The sequence below is a fragment of the Pezoporus wallicus genome, unplaced genomic scaffold (genome assembly GCF_028554395.1).
Source record: "Pezoporus wallicus isolate ANWC-B61680 ecotype Strahan unplaced genomic scaffold, APGP_CSIRO_Pwel_v1 contig_7344, whole genome shotgun sequence".
Classification (NCBI taxonomy): Eukaryota; Metazoa; Chordata; class Aves; order Psittaciformes; family Psittacidae; genus Pezoporus; species Pezoporus wallicus.
Window position 1 is genome coordinate 1,064,870 of NW_026640533.1, and position 13,200 is coordinate 1,078,069.

At 45.9% G+C, this 13,200-nt stretch overlaps 1 protein-coding gene across 4 annotated transcripts in view; it reads right to left on the reverse strand.

Annotated features, from left to right (window-relative positions):
- Positions 1 to 13,200, reverse strand: part of ABCA1 (ATP binding cassette subfamily A member 1) — a 97,320-nt gene that overhangs the window by 10,206 nt on the left and 73,914 nt on the right. For 3 of the 4 annotated variants that reach the window (XM_057419363.1, XM_057419361.1, XM_057419362.1), the window contains 20 exons: positions 12,988 to 13,125; positions 12,231 to 12,451; positions 11,705 to 11,777; positions 10,977 to 11,179; positions 9,932 to 9,980; positions 9,712 to 9,825; positions 9,257 to 9,408; positions 8,679 to 8,803; positions 8,202 to 8,300; positions 6,962 to 7,151; positions 6,717 to 6,811; positions 6,266 to 6,298; positions 5,589 to 5,694; positions 4,824 to 4,898; positions 4,232 to 4,401; positions 3,162 to 3,339; positions 2,504 to 2,619; positions 2,271 to 2,415; positions 849 to 972; positions 88 to 217 (listed from right to left, as the gene is read on the reverse strand). In XM_057419363.1, the coding sequence (XP_057275346.1) occupies positions 88 to 217; positions 849 to 972; positions 2,271 to 2,415; positions 2,504 to 2,619; positions 3,162 to 3,339; positions 4,232 to 4,401; positions 4,824 to 4,898; positions 5,589 to 5,694; positions 6,266 to 6,298; positions 6,717 to 6,811; positions 6,962 to 7,151; positions 8,202 to 8,300; positions 8,679 to 8,803; positions 9,257 to 9,408; positions 9,712 to 9,825; positions 9,932 to 9,980; positions 10,977 to 11,179; positions 11,705 to 11,777; positions 12,231 to 12,451; positions 12,988 to 13,125 (2,536 nt within the window). The remainder of the gene's footprint in view (positions 1 to 87; positions 218 to 848; positions 973 to 2,270; positions 2,416 to 2,503; positions 2,620 to 3,161; positions 3,340 to 4,231; positions 4,402 to 4,823; positions 4,899 to 5,588; positions 5,695 to 6,265; positions 6,299 to 6,716; positions 6,812 to 6,961; positions 7,152 to 8,201; positions 8,301 to 8,678; positions 8,804 to 9,256; positions 9,409 to 9,711; positions 9,826 to 9,931; positions 9,981 to 10,976; positions 11,180 to 11,704; positions 11,778 to 12,230; positions 12,452 to 12,987; positions 13,126 to 13,200) is intronic. The other variant, XM_057419364.1, reaches the window with a different exon arrangement.

A 13,200-nucleotide genomic window follows, 5' to 3' on the forward strand; every position in this document is an offset into this window, starting at 1 on the left:
TTCACAGTCAATATTCTCCACACTTCATGGGGGGCACCAGTGAAAACTTCACCTGCCTGCAGCACTGAAGGGAAGGAGGCAACCTACCTGGGTCTGATGAAGAACCTGTACTGGATGAGCACTGTGATGAGGAAGAAGACAACGCCCTCTACTGCCATCGCAAAGAGGTTCCTTCCCACCAGGTCCCATGACAGAGGAGACACAAAACGATTTTCTCCTGCCAAAATGAGACGAAGAGCACAGTCACCTTTCTCAAGCAACAAAATCAGGCTAGCATTTCTTCCTGCAGAGCTCACCAAGTTGGGCGCTGGGGCAACTGGAGAGTAGCCAGCAAGAGGAGGGAAAGGAGAGACCACACAAGGAACCAGTTGTGGCTGAATGCATATTTCTTGCTGTAGCAAAGCTGGGACATAGGCCCAGAGAAATCAGTCTGCCAAAGGACAGCTGGCCCACCTTTATGAAAGGTCAGTGAAGCACAGAAAGACTGAGTCAGGCCTGGCATCTCCATTCCAATAGAAAAAAAAACCTATCCAGTTTTCCAGGGTCTCAGCTGCTCCTTACACTTGGCCTAATGATCCTCTCTATACAGTCATGTTTATGCATTTTTGTTTAATGCCCCTAATAACTCAAAACTGTGGGGATCTATCTGCCAGGCCCTCTTCTGTCCTTGAAACAACCTAAAAAGGGCAGCTGTGGAGACTTGCCAGCTTTGATGAGGTTTGTGCTACAAACCGTGCACTTTTAGTTTCTGACAAGTCAGAGGAGCAAAGGGTGCTGCTTATCGAGCAGACTCGAGCTTTCCCTGGTCAGTTCAGGCCACTGTCCCTGTGATACACAATTTCACTTACCAAACCTCTCCAGAGCATCAGCCATGGCCTGGTTTTTCACCATGTCAATGAGTCCCCGCCCCAGGCAGAAGTGGGGGAAGATGAGGAAAACAGACTTCAGGATGTCATTGATGTTGTTCAGCTTCTGTTAAGACAAAAATCAAGTGCCAGTGAGCCATCTGAGCAGGAAGCAGCCACCACCTGCCAAGTGTGACCACAGAATCATAGAATGATTTTGGCTGGAAAAGACCTTTAAGATTGACTTCAAATGTGTGTTGTGATTGACCCCTCCCTCCCCCAACACTGCATCCCCACTAAAATTTGAGGATTAGAAATGCTCTCCCAAAAGCCACTGCCATGGCTCCTCTGGAAAGTCACTGTTCTTGCCTTGCTCAAGATGCTATCAATACAAGCAAACTGCACCCACGGAGAAATTCCTCCAAACAGTCACAGTTCAAAAAGCAGTGTCTGCAAACAATAATGTGCAGAAAGGCTACAGGTTGAGCGAACAGGAAAGCTGTGCTTGCACAGTCTGGTTAGCTCAGAGGCTCTCTAGTCCCTCCCTACTGTGTATTGGAGGCCCTAATCCTTTCATTTTGTGGTCTTCCAGTTGGTTTAGCTCATGGGCTGGACTAACAGCAGCCTGAGGAGAGGTTCTGCCAGGCACTTACCTACAAACATGTACATGTTCTTACTGAGCTAAAACAAGCCTTGTAATAGAAGGGACCATCATCAAGGACTGCCTCCCTATGCCTACGGGCAGTGATACAATCAACAGGTTAACTCCCACAGGGTGTTCTCAACTTCCCACAAGGTACACTTCACACCATTGTGGATCAAATGGGACCTACACCTTGTGTTGCTTATAGGCATAAGAGGAACTTCCACCTCTTCCAGGCATCTGGCTTTGGAAAAACTGAAGTGTGTAAGCTCCCAGTACAGTTAGAGAGGTATTTGCCAAGGGAGGCAAAATGGAAGGCAGTTAAATGCCTGACTGCCTGAAATGGCTTGTAGTACATAGAAACTGCCCCTTGTGAAGAACATACAGAAAATTCCATCTGAACATAAGAAACTTTTTTTTTTTTTTACCCTAAGGGTGATTGAGAAGTGAAAGAGGTTACCCACAGAGACTGTGGGAGTCTCCATCCCCAGAAATGTTCAAAACCTGATGGCCCTGGGCAACCTGCTCTGGCTGACCCTGCTCAGAGGTTGGACTATACAACCTCAAGAGGTCCCTTCCCATCTTTGCTACAATGTGAACATTGATGAAATGGGCTTTAAAGCATTTCCACTCAGAACCTTTGTTTAAACTGCTGCAGCAGCTAATGGCTACCAGCTGGTGGCTAGCCCATCTGGAGGACTGGCTGCTAAAGGCAACGTGGCACCAATATGAAACTAGATTGTAGCAGCCCAAGACAGTGAGGAGCTTTTGCAGAAACATACGTTGTTGGTGAAGAGCTCCAGGACAAAGGTGGCCACACTACTATTGATGCCGATGAAGAGGTTCACACTGGTCAGCACAACATATGCTGTGCTGGGGATTTTGAACACGAAGGAGGCTGGATACATCAGAGGGGTGATCGACCACCTGGCAAGAGGAAAGGCATCAATATCAGGTAAGAACCTTCCAAGTCTAAGAGCCTTCCCAGTCATCCTTCTGATGAGAAATCCCTTACCCATAGAGGAACAGAAGGAGAGCCAGGACAGGCAAATTGGAAGAGGATACATAGGACTTCTGCTGGAAGCAGATGAAGATGATGATGACTAGCGTGGCTGGAACAATGTAGTTGCACTGGAAGGTGAAAAATATGGCTTTAGATTTGTTTCCAAATGACAAAAAAAAAATGAAAGGTGTCTTTCTGCTCTGAATCAATGTTTTTCAACATTGTTCAGTGTTCTCAAAGCTGTTTCCAATGGAGTGTCACATGTGTGAACTACAATGTAGTACACATGGATTTATGCTTGTTGGTCCCTCTAGAAGCAGTCAACAGAATCTCAGAGGTTCTGGACAGCACATGTTGAAAAAAAACCTCCTCTGAACGGAGCAGAACAAGGGGCTACATAAGCAAACATTCTGGAGCAGGTATTTTAAAATGACATAATATATGCTGATGATTGAGCTTATGGTTGCCCTCCCATCCTCTGTTCAGTGTCCCATGTTCCACTGAGGTGAACCACTGACCCAAAAGTAAACACAAAAGTCATAAGCACAGTTGTTATTCACTGAATTAGTATAGTGCCCACTGGCCCCAGCTGTTTGTTTGCACTTGAGTGCAACAGACATCCTGCAAACACAGAATGGAGGACAGTTTAGCACAGTCACAAAGCCCTTACCATATCCCAGACAAAGTTGGCCAGCCAGTAGATCACAGGCTTCACACCACTGATGAACTGCAAGTGTTTAGCCTTGCTGACACGTTCCTGGATAAGGAAAACCACAAAGCTGGCAGGAACAAAGGACATGGCAAAGATCACACAGATGGAGACTAGCACATCCACTGAGGTGGTCATCCTGGACAAAAAAAGAAGAAAACAAAGTGTTTGTATGCAGGTGCCGGCTCCTTTGAGAGGAAATAAATCTGCTCATGAAGGGTAGTATAGAAACTGTTTCTCCTTCTGCTGTCTTTGTTTAGTAGGGTGAAGGATGGCCACAAGGCTGTCTTAACTGCAGTTTTCCTCCAGCCACACAACACAGGGAACATATACAGCCTGTTGGCATCTCAAGAAGAGCACCACAACCTGAAGGTTAGCAACTTCAGCATAACAGACTGCTTCCTGCCTTCCTTTGAGAAACCACTTTGTTTCTCACTTAATGCATTTCTTGGGATCGTTGGGGCTTTGTCTTTTTGTTTTTTGTTTTTTGTTTTTTAAAAAGTTCAGAGCTATCTGACTGTCAATCTGCCACTGCCCTAAGATTTGACGGGTGTATCTGCACACAGCTTACAACTCCTGACTCTGGTTGAGGTAGCAGTGGACTAGTCCAGTATGCCCTATGCATTACTGTGTGTTGCTCCTGGTTGAGAGAGTGGGCAAAACCAAACAGGATCTATCAAGTTCCTAGTCAAACAGTGGCACCTTCAGACAAAAGATGCACCTTTCTGGATTTGGCCGAGAGGAATTTCCCAAGCAGCAGCAGGTCTGAAGATTACTCTGGTGCTTAGAAACTACAGCTTCCAGGGACTCAGAGACATAGAAAGCTTGCACAGCACTGCTGTTCAAGGGCCAGTTTCAACAGCACGTATTGCCACCTGCCCAGACCATGGCAAATAAGGCCATCCTGTTACAGCCTGAGTACCACAGGCCACTGAATTTCTACCACTGAGGCTAAAACATCCCATGTTGACTGTTTTCAGTAACCAGCAGCTGATGAGCCCAAACCTATCCACGTTCATGTTGGGACTTACAGGGCCACTTCAGAGAGCTGTTGCTTGGTGAGGTTGAGTGGATGATTGAAGGCAGTGATCCCATAAGCACTAGGATTTTTTCCCTGCTCCAGGTTAGCCCGAAGGATGGCATTGTTGATCACATTCAGGAAGGAGGCAATGGCATGCCAGCCTTTGTTGTTGAACCACACCTGCAAGAGACCACATCAGCATCAGAAAGGCATGAGGTGCATCAGCTACCCAACAGGTTCCTGAGCCCTGCAGAACACCCCTTCCTCTATATTAAGGGCACGTAATTTCTTTCCACATCCTTCCAGCTAGTTTGCTCAAGGACAGAGCATACAGTTTGATCAACAACCACAAGAGGTTGCTGAAAGCTAGTACAGATCCAGCACTGAACTCCTGAGCCTTAGGCCTAGACTCCCAAGGGAGAAACAGATTTTGGGGAAACCCACACAAGGATGCAAGCTGCATTTGCTCCACTAGCAAATACAGAGAGCTACAGTCTGTGCAGTTGTCCAAGGCAAACTGCTGTGACTTTGCTAACTAAAAATAATTCCAGGTTGCCAGAGCTTCAAATAACAGGCACAGCAGTGAGAATTGGTTAATTTACCTTCACATTGTTCTTTGTATCCAGGCCTTTCATGAAACTTGACAAGCTGTTGAGAAACCGATCTCCAGAACTTCCCTGCAAACAGCAAAGACACAGTTACTTCCCCTCTGAGAGTACCTTCATTCATGTACTGCAGTCTAGCAGGGTTCACACATTTTTCACAGCTCTGACAGTTTTCTTTCCATTCTGCAGCCTGTATCTGCCAAGCTGGAGGTGGCAGGAAGGCTGAGAAATTGCAGCTTTCTTCCCCTCTTTCTTTGCTTTCTGCACTCTCACCAGTAAGACAGGTCAGGCTTAGGCCTCTTTCTTCCCAGCAGTATAAGCCATGGTTACAGCAACCTTCACAGACACTGCAGCTCACAGACAGTCTCAGAATAAAGCAAGCAGCCCATATTCTCATCTTAGCAAAGGCAGACTCAGCACAGAAGGGCTCAACTCAGGTCTCGAAGAAGATGGCTCTTCTCTCTTCTGAGACTGCCTGCCCAGACCTGCCATAAGGCACTCAGAGGTGACTGTGATCCTCACCACTTGCAAGTAGATTTAGACAGAACCCACATCAGCATGTGGGCTGCATAAGCTTCAACCGAGCGTGTCCCTAAGCCTTCTGCTATTCCCAGATGCCAGGGAAACCCCAGCTCAGAGGCAACGGGGAGAAGCCACTGAACACAACTAACATGCTCCCCATTTTATGGCTTGCAAGTCACCTCCCAACTAACAGGACTCTGATATTTGTGCATGCTCAGTTTATGGAGGACAGCTACTCACCTGTGCTAGCTCCAAGATCTTCCTCACTTGTTTAATGGCATCAGTGACTTCATGACTTGGAGGAAGCATGAGGGAACTGCTGGCTCCCAAGGAAAAGCCACCATACCTGAAAGTTCAGATAGAAAGTGATGCTGAAGACCTGACTACTTGCTGACCTCCAAAAAATGCCATTCCTCCCTTGCCAGATGTCTCCTTTTCCTGCACTATACCCAGGACAGTTTCTCTGCTCCTACACAAAGGAATTACTTTGATCTTCCTACATTGCTGCTTAGCCATGATGTCTCCTACTCCTTTTTTTCTGGGATTAAATACCCATCATCTCATGACTGCTCAGCATGCTGTTCTGTTTGATGAAATGCTGCTATCCTCTGCTGTGAGTGCACTCAAAGCAGGGCATCTCCCTGGCTCTGCTGCATGGAAAATAGCACCTGCCAGGATTAAGTATCAGTAGGCTGGTCCTGAAAATCTTTTCAAGCCAATGCTGCTCTCTGCATAAGGCAAACATGCTTTCCAGTGATGTGCTCTGGGATTGTCGCAGTTTATCCTTAAACATGCTCCCTCAATGTTTGGCAGTTAAAAGTTATAAAACAAACTGTGAAGTGGGGTGGGTCTGTCCTGCTTAACACAGTGCTTGAGGATTATTGGACACATATAATAGAGAAAAAGCAGTAACTCACCTGAACTCATTCACCCAGACCTTATTCTTTAAGCTGTAGAGACAGAAAAGAAATTTGATGTGTAATATGTGAAACAAGAGTAGACACAGACCTAACAGTGCTGCAGGCACATGGCCAGGCAAAGAGAGTGCAATAGCCTCTCACATCTGGCATAAGTCCCACTACTCCTCTTTGATGTAATCCGCCTCCAACGCAGGCTGGAGTTCAGACTTCCTCTGTACTGTGCCTGCAAGGCTCAGGACACAGCCCACAGAGCTGCCACAGCAGAAACTAATAAAGCGGAAACACCACTTGAGCTGTGGATCAGGACAGTGTGAGGAGCTGACTGGCTCTGGCCCACTGCTTAAGAGCTTGGGTTGCACATGCCTATTTGCCTGATCTGTGCAGCACCCCCCATGCAGCAAGCAACATTTGGTGTGGAAGGAAGGAAGAGGATGTGCTCAACAATTACCTTTTCCCAATGATCTGCACGTAGGTCTTCACTAGGTAGTCTGATATATTGCGACCTGTCAGATTCTGAAGGATGTCAGCAGTATCTTGCTCGCGCTGGCATCACAGGGGAAAACACAGATAAATGCACATGAAGAAACACAGATGCCAAGTTAAATAAACTGTGCGCAGTACAGAAGAATCAAACCCAGCTGCTCTGCTCTCCATGAGCATCCCTCATTGCAGTACCACTGAGCTCCCTCCTACCTGTGGTGGTGGTAGCCCGCCTGCACCAGGGGGACACACAGGCAGCATCTTCTTGATCTTCTCACTGCTGCACTCGCAAGATGGGGAAGGATTCTCCATGCTCCAATTGCCTTTCAAGAAGATGTTCAGGACCGAGTCTGGGACTGAAGCAGTGGTCCATTCTGTTTGCCCCACAGTACAAGGAGTGTCTCTGTGTCAGGGAAGAGGCAAGGCAAATGCAGTTTTTAAAACAACTCTGAGGGCCTTTTCTTACAGGCCATTTAAATAACAGATCCCACAGTCCCCAGAAAAGGCAGGCTGTTTTTCAAAGAAGCCTGACATCACAAGATGAACAGCTCAGAGCAACAGACCAGACTCTGTAGCTTCTAACAGATCCCAGTACCAAAGAGACTGAAGTTTGCCAACACTGAGTAGACACTCCCCTCTTCTCATTCACAACATGTGAATGCTTTATTTCAGTCAGTCCCAGCATGCACAGTGTCCAGAATTCAAGCAGTGTCTGGATGATGCTTTTAGTCATACGGGTTAGTTTCAGGCACTCCTGCAAGGAGCAGGGAGTTGGGATCAATGATCCTTATGGGTCAGTTCCAACTCAAGATATTCTATGATGCTAAGATCAAGGCAAGCAGTCTTTCTTGCATGACACTGGGGCACCAAAATATGACTCCTCCCCAAGGAAGCATCAGTGGACAGCCTCCTCACAGTGCTCCATGTGCTGCAGTAACCCAGCTCCTGTGTCTCTTTTGCAGGATACAGCTTAATTTCCACTACTCGCCGGCATATAGGGCCTCTTGCCCCAAGGCCATGCAGCAATTCAGCGGCAGAGCTAGGGAACACAACCAGTGCTGTCTGGCTCTCTACTCTTTCTGCTGGTGTTTGCTTGGTCCTAGTGCAGACAGAGAGGATTGTGGAATGGGAATAGCTACAGCCAACAACATACAGCAACATTACTAGGTCCTTTTCCATGTTCAGGATCAAACAGTAATTTAAGGGAGAGATTACTGTCTCCTTTTCATCTCTGTCAGTGAGGATTTGCACTCAAACCTCACTCCCTCACCATGCTGAGGGCTGGTAACTTTCTAAAAGGTCCTTAGCCAAAAAAATGAATGTAATTACAACTCTTTTGGCTTAAATCCTGCCCTGGCCATGTACGACTATTGTACCCTAAAGCTGGCTAAATCTACTGGGAGATCAGAAGCTGGGGCTGGGCTCCCTTTTCCCAGCCCAGAGTTCTACTTACGGGATGGAGTGTCCCTGCATACAGCGTGTACCAAAGCCAGGTTTATTGAGAAGAGCATCCAAAAGCCTCTGAGTGCCTGGATCTTCTGGAGCATCATTGCTATGGGTAAAGCAGAGAAATGCTATCAGATCAGTGGGATAACAGGCATACAGCAAAAATAGCAACAGAGCAAGCCTGACAGCACAGTGGAAGAGATCAGGAAAAGGATATGGGTGCAGATTTCCCTTTGAAAAAAGCTTGGCCTAGGAGCACACACACACTCCTGGTCTTGTGCGTATTATTACTAGAGTCAGCACCATTCAAAAATGGTATGGTCTTGCCAGTAGTTGGCATTTAAAGGTCCAAAAAGAAAATAACAGGACTCTTAAAATGTGCTTCTGAGCTAAGCACAGAAAACAAATTTAAGCAACTTGGTAAGGAAATCAGTAACTCACGTTTGCAGAGAAAAACAGAATTACTAGGCCACGAGAAACATACCTAACAAAAGTGTACTGCTCATCGTACATCCAGGGCTGCAATTCCAGGCTGGGATACTTTCCAAAGGGAGGAACAATCAGGCTGAACATGAGAGCAATACACACAAAGACAGCGGGCAGCACGATCTGAAATTGCAAGGAAAGAATAAAGTCTGTGTAACGTGAATGTTCCCAGAGACATCAGGAACTACATGTGAATCACTTAACTTCTTTGATGTTTCCCAGGAAAGTCTCTGCTATTTACACCAAAGCATTGCTAGACACCAATTCAAGACCTATCCTGGCATTCAATCAGGGCACTCACTTGGGATGTAGAGGATTCATTCTGCAAATGCTGCTTTCAAGGCCAAATTGGGATTTCAGCCTCAGTTGCATGCTTGCTGTGCAAGAATTCCATAACTACACGGTTAACATGCAACCACTTTCAGTTGCACAGGCCCCTTTTTTGCTCAGATGTGCACAGTTTTGGTTATCTATCTGTATTCCACTGAGGTTTTCTGACCACCTTCAATTCTGAATACAATGCATGGTCCAGAGCTGTCCCTGATGAGGGGCTCTGCACATGTTGGGTGCTCTCACCTGAGCAAAGAAGCCCTTCCGGCTTCTCTTGGCAATAAGCAGCCTCTTCCACAGCAGAGCCATGAACTGCTGCTGGGTGAGCTTCCAGCCTTTCATCTGGTAGGATCCTTTCCCATCCATGCCACTGAGAAGGTCTGTCTCTCTGGATTCTGCTAGCAAGAAGAAATTACCTTCATTCAAAAGCTCAGAGCGACATTCTCTGGGTCCTTCTATACTGGAGAAACAGGGTGATGGCTGAGTAGAGATGACAACAGAAACTCACATGAATGCATTCTGACCCTTATATTTCTGAGCCTTGATGGGAGGATTTGGCAAGCTGTGGATACTGCACTGCCCGCTATTACTAAAGGCAAATAAACCATCACTTCTTTGGCAGTCTCAGCCTTATGATCTGCAGTATTTATAATATGAAAGACTGTCCACAAGAAGAAAATGGGCTTGAGCCCCAGCAGTACCTGGATCTATGTCTGAATCATTGGGATCAAATGCATCGTCTTCTGTAAATGGACGAAGGCAGCTCTGTCTGTCTCCAAACACACGCCTGTTCCTTCTAGCTGGCAATGTCCCATCTGAAAATAATACAATTAGGATTAGCTGAGCTGCTTCAGTTAACCACAACCCCAGAAAAAACAAGACCTGAAGTCCCCCTTGACACTGTAGGAGACAACTACCCACCTGAGGTTTCTGCATCTACACCACTATCATCAGCCACTTTCAGAAAGATCTGAAAAGCAATGATAAGTGTAGTGAAAATTAGAAGAGGAGTGATAACTGTGGGGACTGCCATGAGAGAGCACAAGACAAATGAAGCATAAGAAGAGAAGATACAGGGTTTCTCCCCCATCTCTCCTGTCCCTGGAGACATGGACTTTGTGGCTTCCCTCCAGCTTTCAGGGGCCAGCCCGAAACCACATACTAGCCATTCCCCTTTCCAATGTCAATTCCCACTGCCCCTGTGTTTCAGGGACAGACCTAGTTACTCAATTCAGGGAATTTCATTTTCCTCCTATTCTGACAGTGTTCGCACTCCTATTAATACTTGAATAGGCACCTTTGTGGACCTCATTCCACAGACTCTCCTAAAAGAGAAAAAATTCCATTTTCATCTTATAGATAGCAGCCACAGGCCTTCACAGCTGTGGGAGGACCTAGACAGCAACCTCAAACTGACAACACCACTACCATTTCAATTCCCCTTGTCATTATCCAAAAAAAACAGGGGATAAACGGGATAAAGTGTATGACACTTCTATGATAAAAGGACACCTGTCAGTTGGAACACAGCCACAAGGAACAAACCATAAGAACATCCCTGACAAGGGCACACGTCTAAGTGGTTTCTGTAATGCATATTCTCCAGTACTGAAAGGTATGTTTCAGGTAAGAGCAGCATAAAGCATCCTAAAAATACCTCAAAGGTGTTTACACTGTCATCAGAATCCAAATTGGGAGCCAGCCCTCACATGACATCTCAGCAAAATGCAACTGAGTACAAAGGATCTGTCTGTTCTTCTCTGTGCTACATTTCAGTTTTTAATGCATGCTTCTATGAGCACACACTTAAAAAGGACAGAAGGCAATCCATTTGGGAGGTGAACACACAGCTGCCTGTTCCACAATAAACGTTTACAGGAAGAGGGAAGAATCCAACTCATTCTTACTTCTGCCATGATTCATTTTGCCTACTTTAGGTTCAAAAGAGGATATTCAGGTCACTCACCTCCTCCAGAGTGGTTTCAGAGATGCCGTAGCTGGAAATGCCAAGATCAGCAAGACGGTCATCAATTTCATGGAACAGCTCCACGAAAGCTCCCTCTTTAGCAGCCTTGTACGGCAAGACATACGTTAATTCATGGCCAATGTCCTCTACCAGCCTGGCCTCGGGAACATGCTTTGTAATGAGATTTGAAATTGCAGAGACATCTAGAAGAACCAAAAGGAAAAGACGGTGTTCATCTTATTACTGCTTAGTATGTGGAAAGATCTCAGTCTGAAAAACCTTGCTGAGGGAAAATGGAACATCTCTGGAAAGCAGCTCATTTCCATGGAAAGTCTGGTTCTTTTTACATTTAACACAAGCTTGGATGAAAGCCTGGACTCAAGCCTGGCTATTCTTTTTATCTGCAGAATCTGGGAGAGCTTTTACATGCCACTGGCAGCCCTGCAAGTTACTTACGTACAGTTCTCCAGCAAATATTACAGATCGCTAACAAGCCTAGCAGCTATTTAATCTTTCATTATTAAATCCTGGGACAGCTTGAACTCAAAGTGACTTGCTAAAGTAAAATATTCCAATATTATGGATTTTAAAATACCATTTATGTAAATTTAATAACTGTCTGAAGACTATAGCTGCACAGGGGCAGAAGGTTAAGGCAGCTGTCCGAGGTCAAAGATAGAGCAATGTCAGCACCGGGACTGATTCTTACATTCTTTTCCAAGCCTCACCTACTGTCAGTGTGTCACTTTCATGGTCACTGCCGAGGCCAGCATCAGAGCTGCTCTGGGAGACACTGTCATCCTGGTGACAAAAGAGAAGACAACCACTGTTTTCCTGTAGTTCAGTCAAAAAGGGGCCCATCAGATGCTACACTCTAGGTAACTCCAATCAGGTGCTGCAACTTTCTGGATACTCCACAGAAGAGTTAGAAAGTAATGGTGACATACCACTGCCAAAGGGCTGAAATACAAGTAAGAGGTCACAGCTACAGAAGTGTGTGTTACAAAAGCATGCACTTCGTCTATTCTGTATCTCTCTGACTCTATGGAAACTATAACGGAGATGTACATTCCATGCAACAGCTTAACCACACATGATTTGATACAGTACCTTTAAAAAAAAGTAACCCTTCTTTTAAAGAATCAGGAATTTCTCTTTGAGACATTCCACCATATAAAATCTTAGTTGCTGTTCCCTGCAAGGTTAAGATTTCATGAAGGAAGAATTAATATGAGCAAGAAGAGTCAGCTGTACCTTCTTCAGATAGGACACTGTGCTGCTGCTGTTTCTGCAGGAGCTCAGAGAGGAATCCACATCCTTCTTGACTAGGGTCAAATAATAGCCAGTTCCCAGCTGGTTCTTCAGGAAGAGAGAAGAGCCAACACAGCAGAGCTTGCCATGAGAAATGATGGCAATCCGATCCCCCAGAATGTCTGCCTCATCCATGTGGTGTGTGGAGAGAATGATAGTGCGACCTGGAAGAAAGCAAGGAAAGATGCTGCTAGTTAGTCAACCATGCCTATGTTCCCAAGCTAAAATCACAACCATCTGGATCCTGCCATGAAGTTGCACAGGATGTTGATGCCGCAAGTCCAAGCTCCTTTCACTGAGGCTAGCAGGATGGAAAAGTTTGACAACCACTGTCATGAATTTATTCTCTACAGTCTCTACAGGCCCTTGTCATGCTCAGCAAAAACATGTTAGCTTCATGTCGTCAAGGTTGGTTGCACAGAGAAGAACAGGACACTGCTGCATGCAGGAGTGAATTTCTGACTTAAACTGTCCTCACAACCCAGTGAGGAACTTTGTTCACAAGCTTTAACATGAATAGGATGAGAAAGGAGGACAGATAAGAGATCAGAACATCCTTGTCCTGCATCCTCTTTGTTCCTTCCTCAGTGCAGGCAAAAACAGATTGGCAAAGACATGTTGCTATTTTGAGATCAGTCATGAATCAGATAGTTTCTGCTTTCCATGACACATTCATTAGGTAGAGAAAAAGACCACATACCTTGCCGATACTTCAGGAGCAATTCCCATATCCCTCTGCGAGAATAAGGATCCACCCCAGCTGTAGGCTCATCCAGAATGACAACCTTGGAGCCACCAACAAAGGCTAAGGCAACTGAGAGCTTCCTCTGCATGCCACCTGACAGGCACAGAAAGAGGTGTTCAGGCTGATGCAGAGATGAGGGGAACAGCAGTAGCTGCAGCACAGTCGATA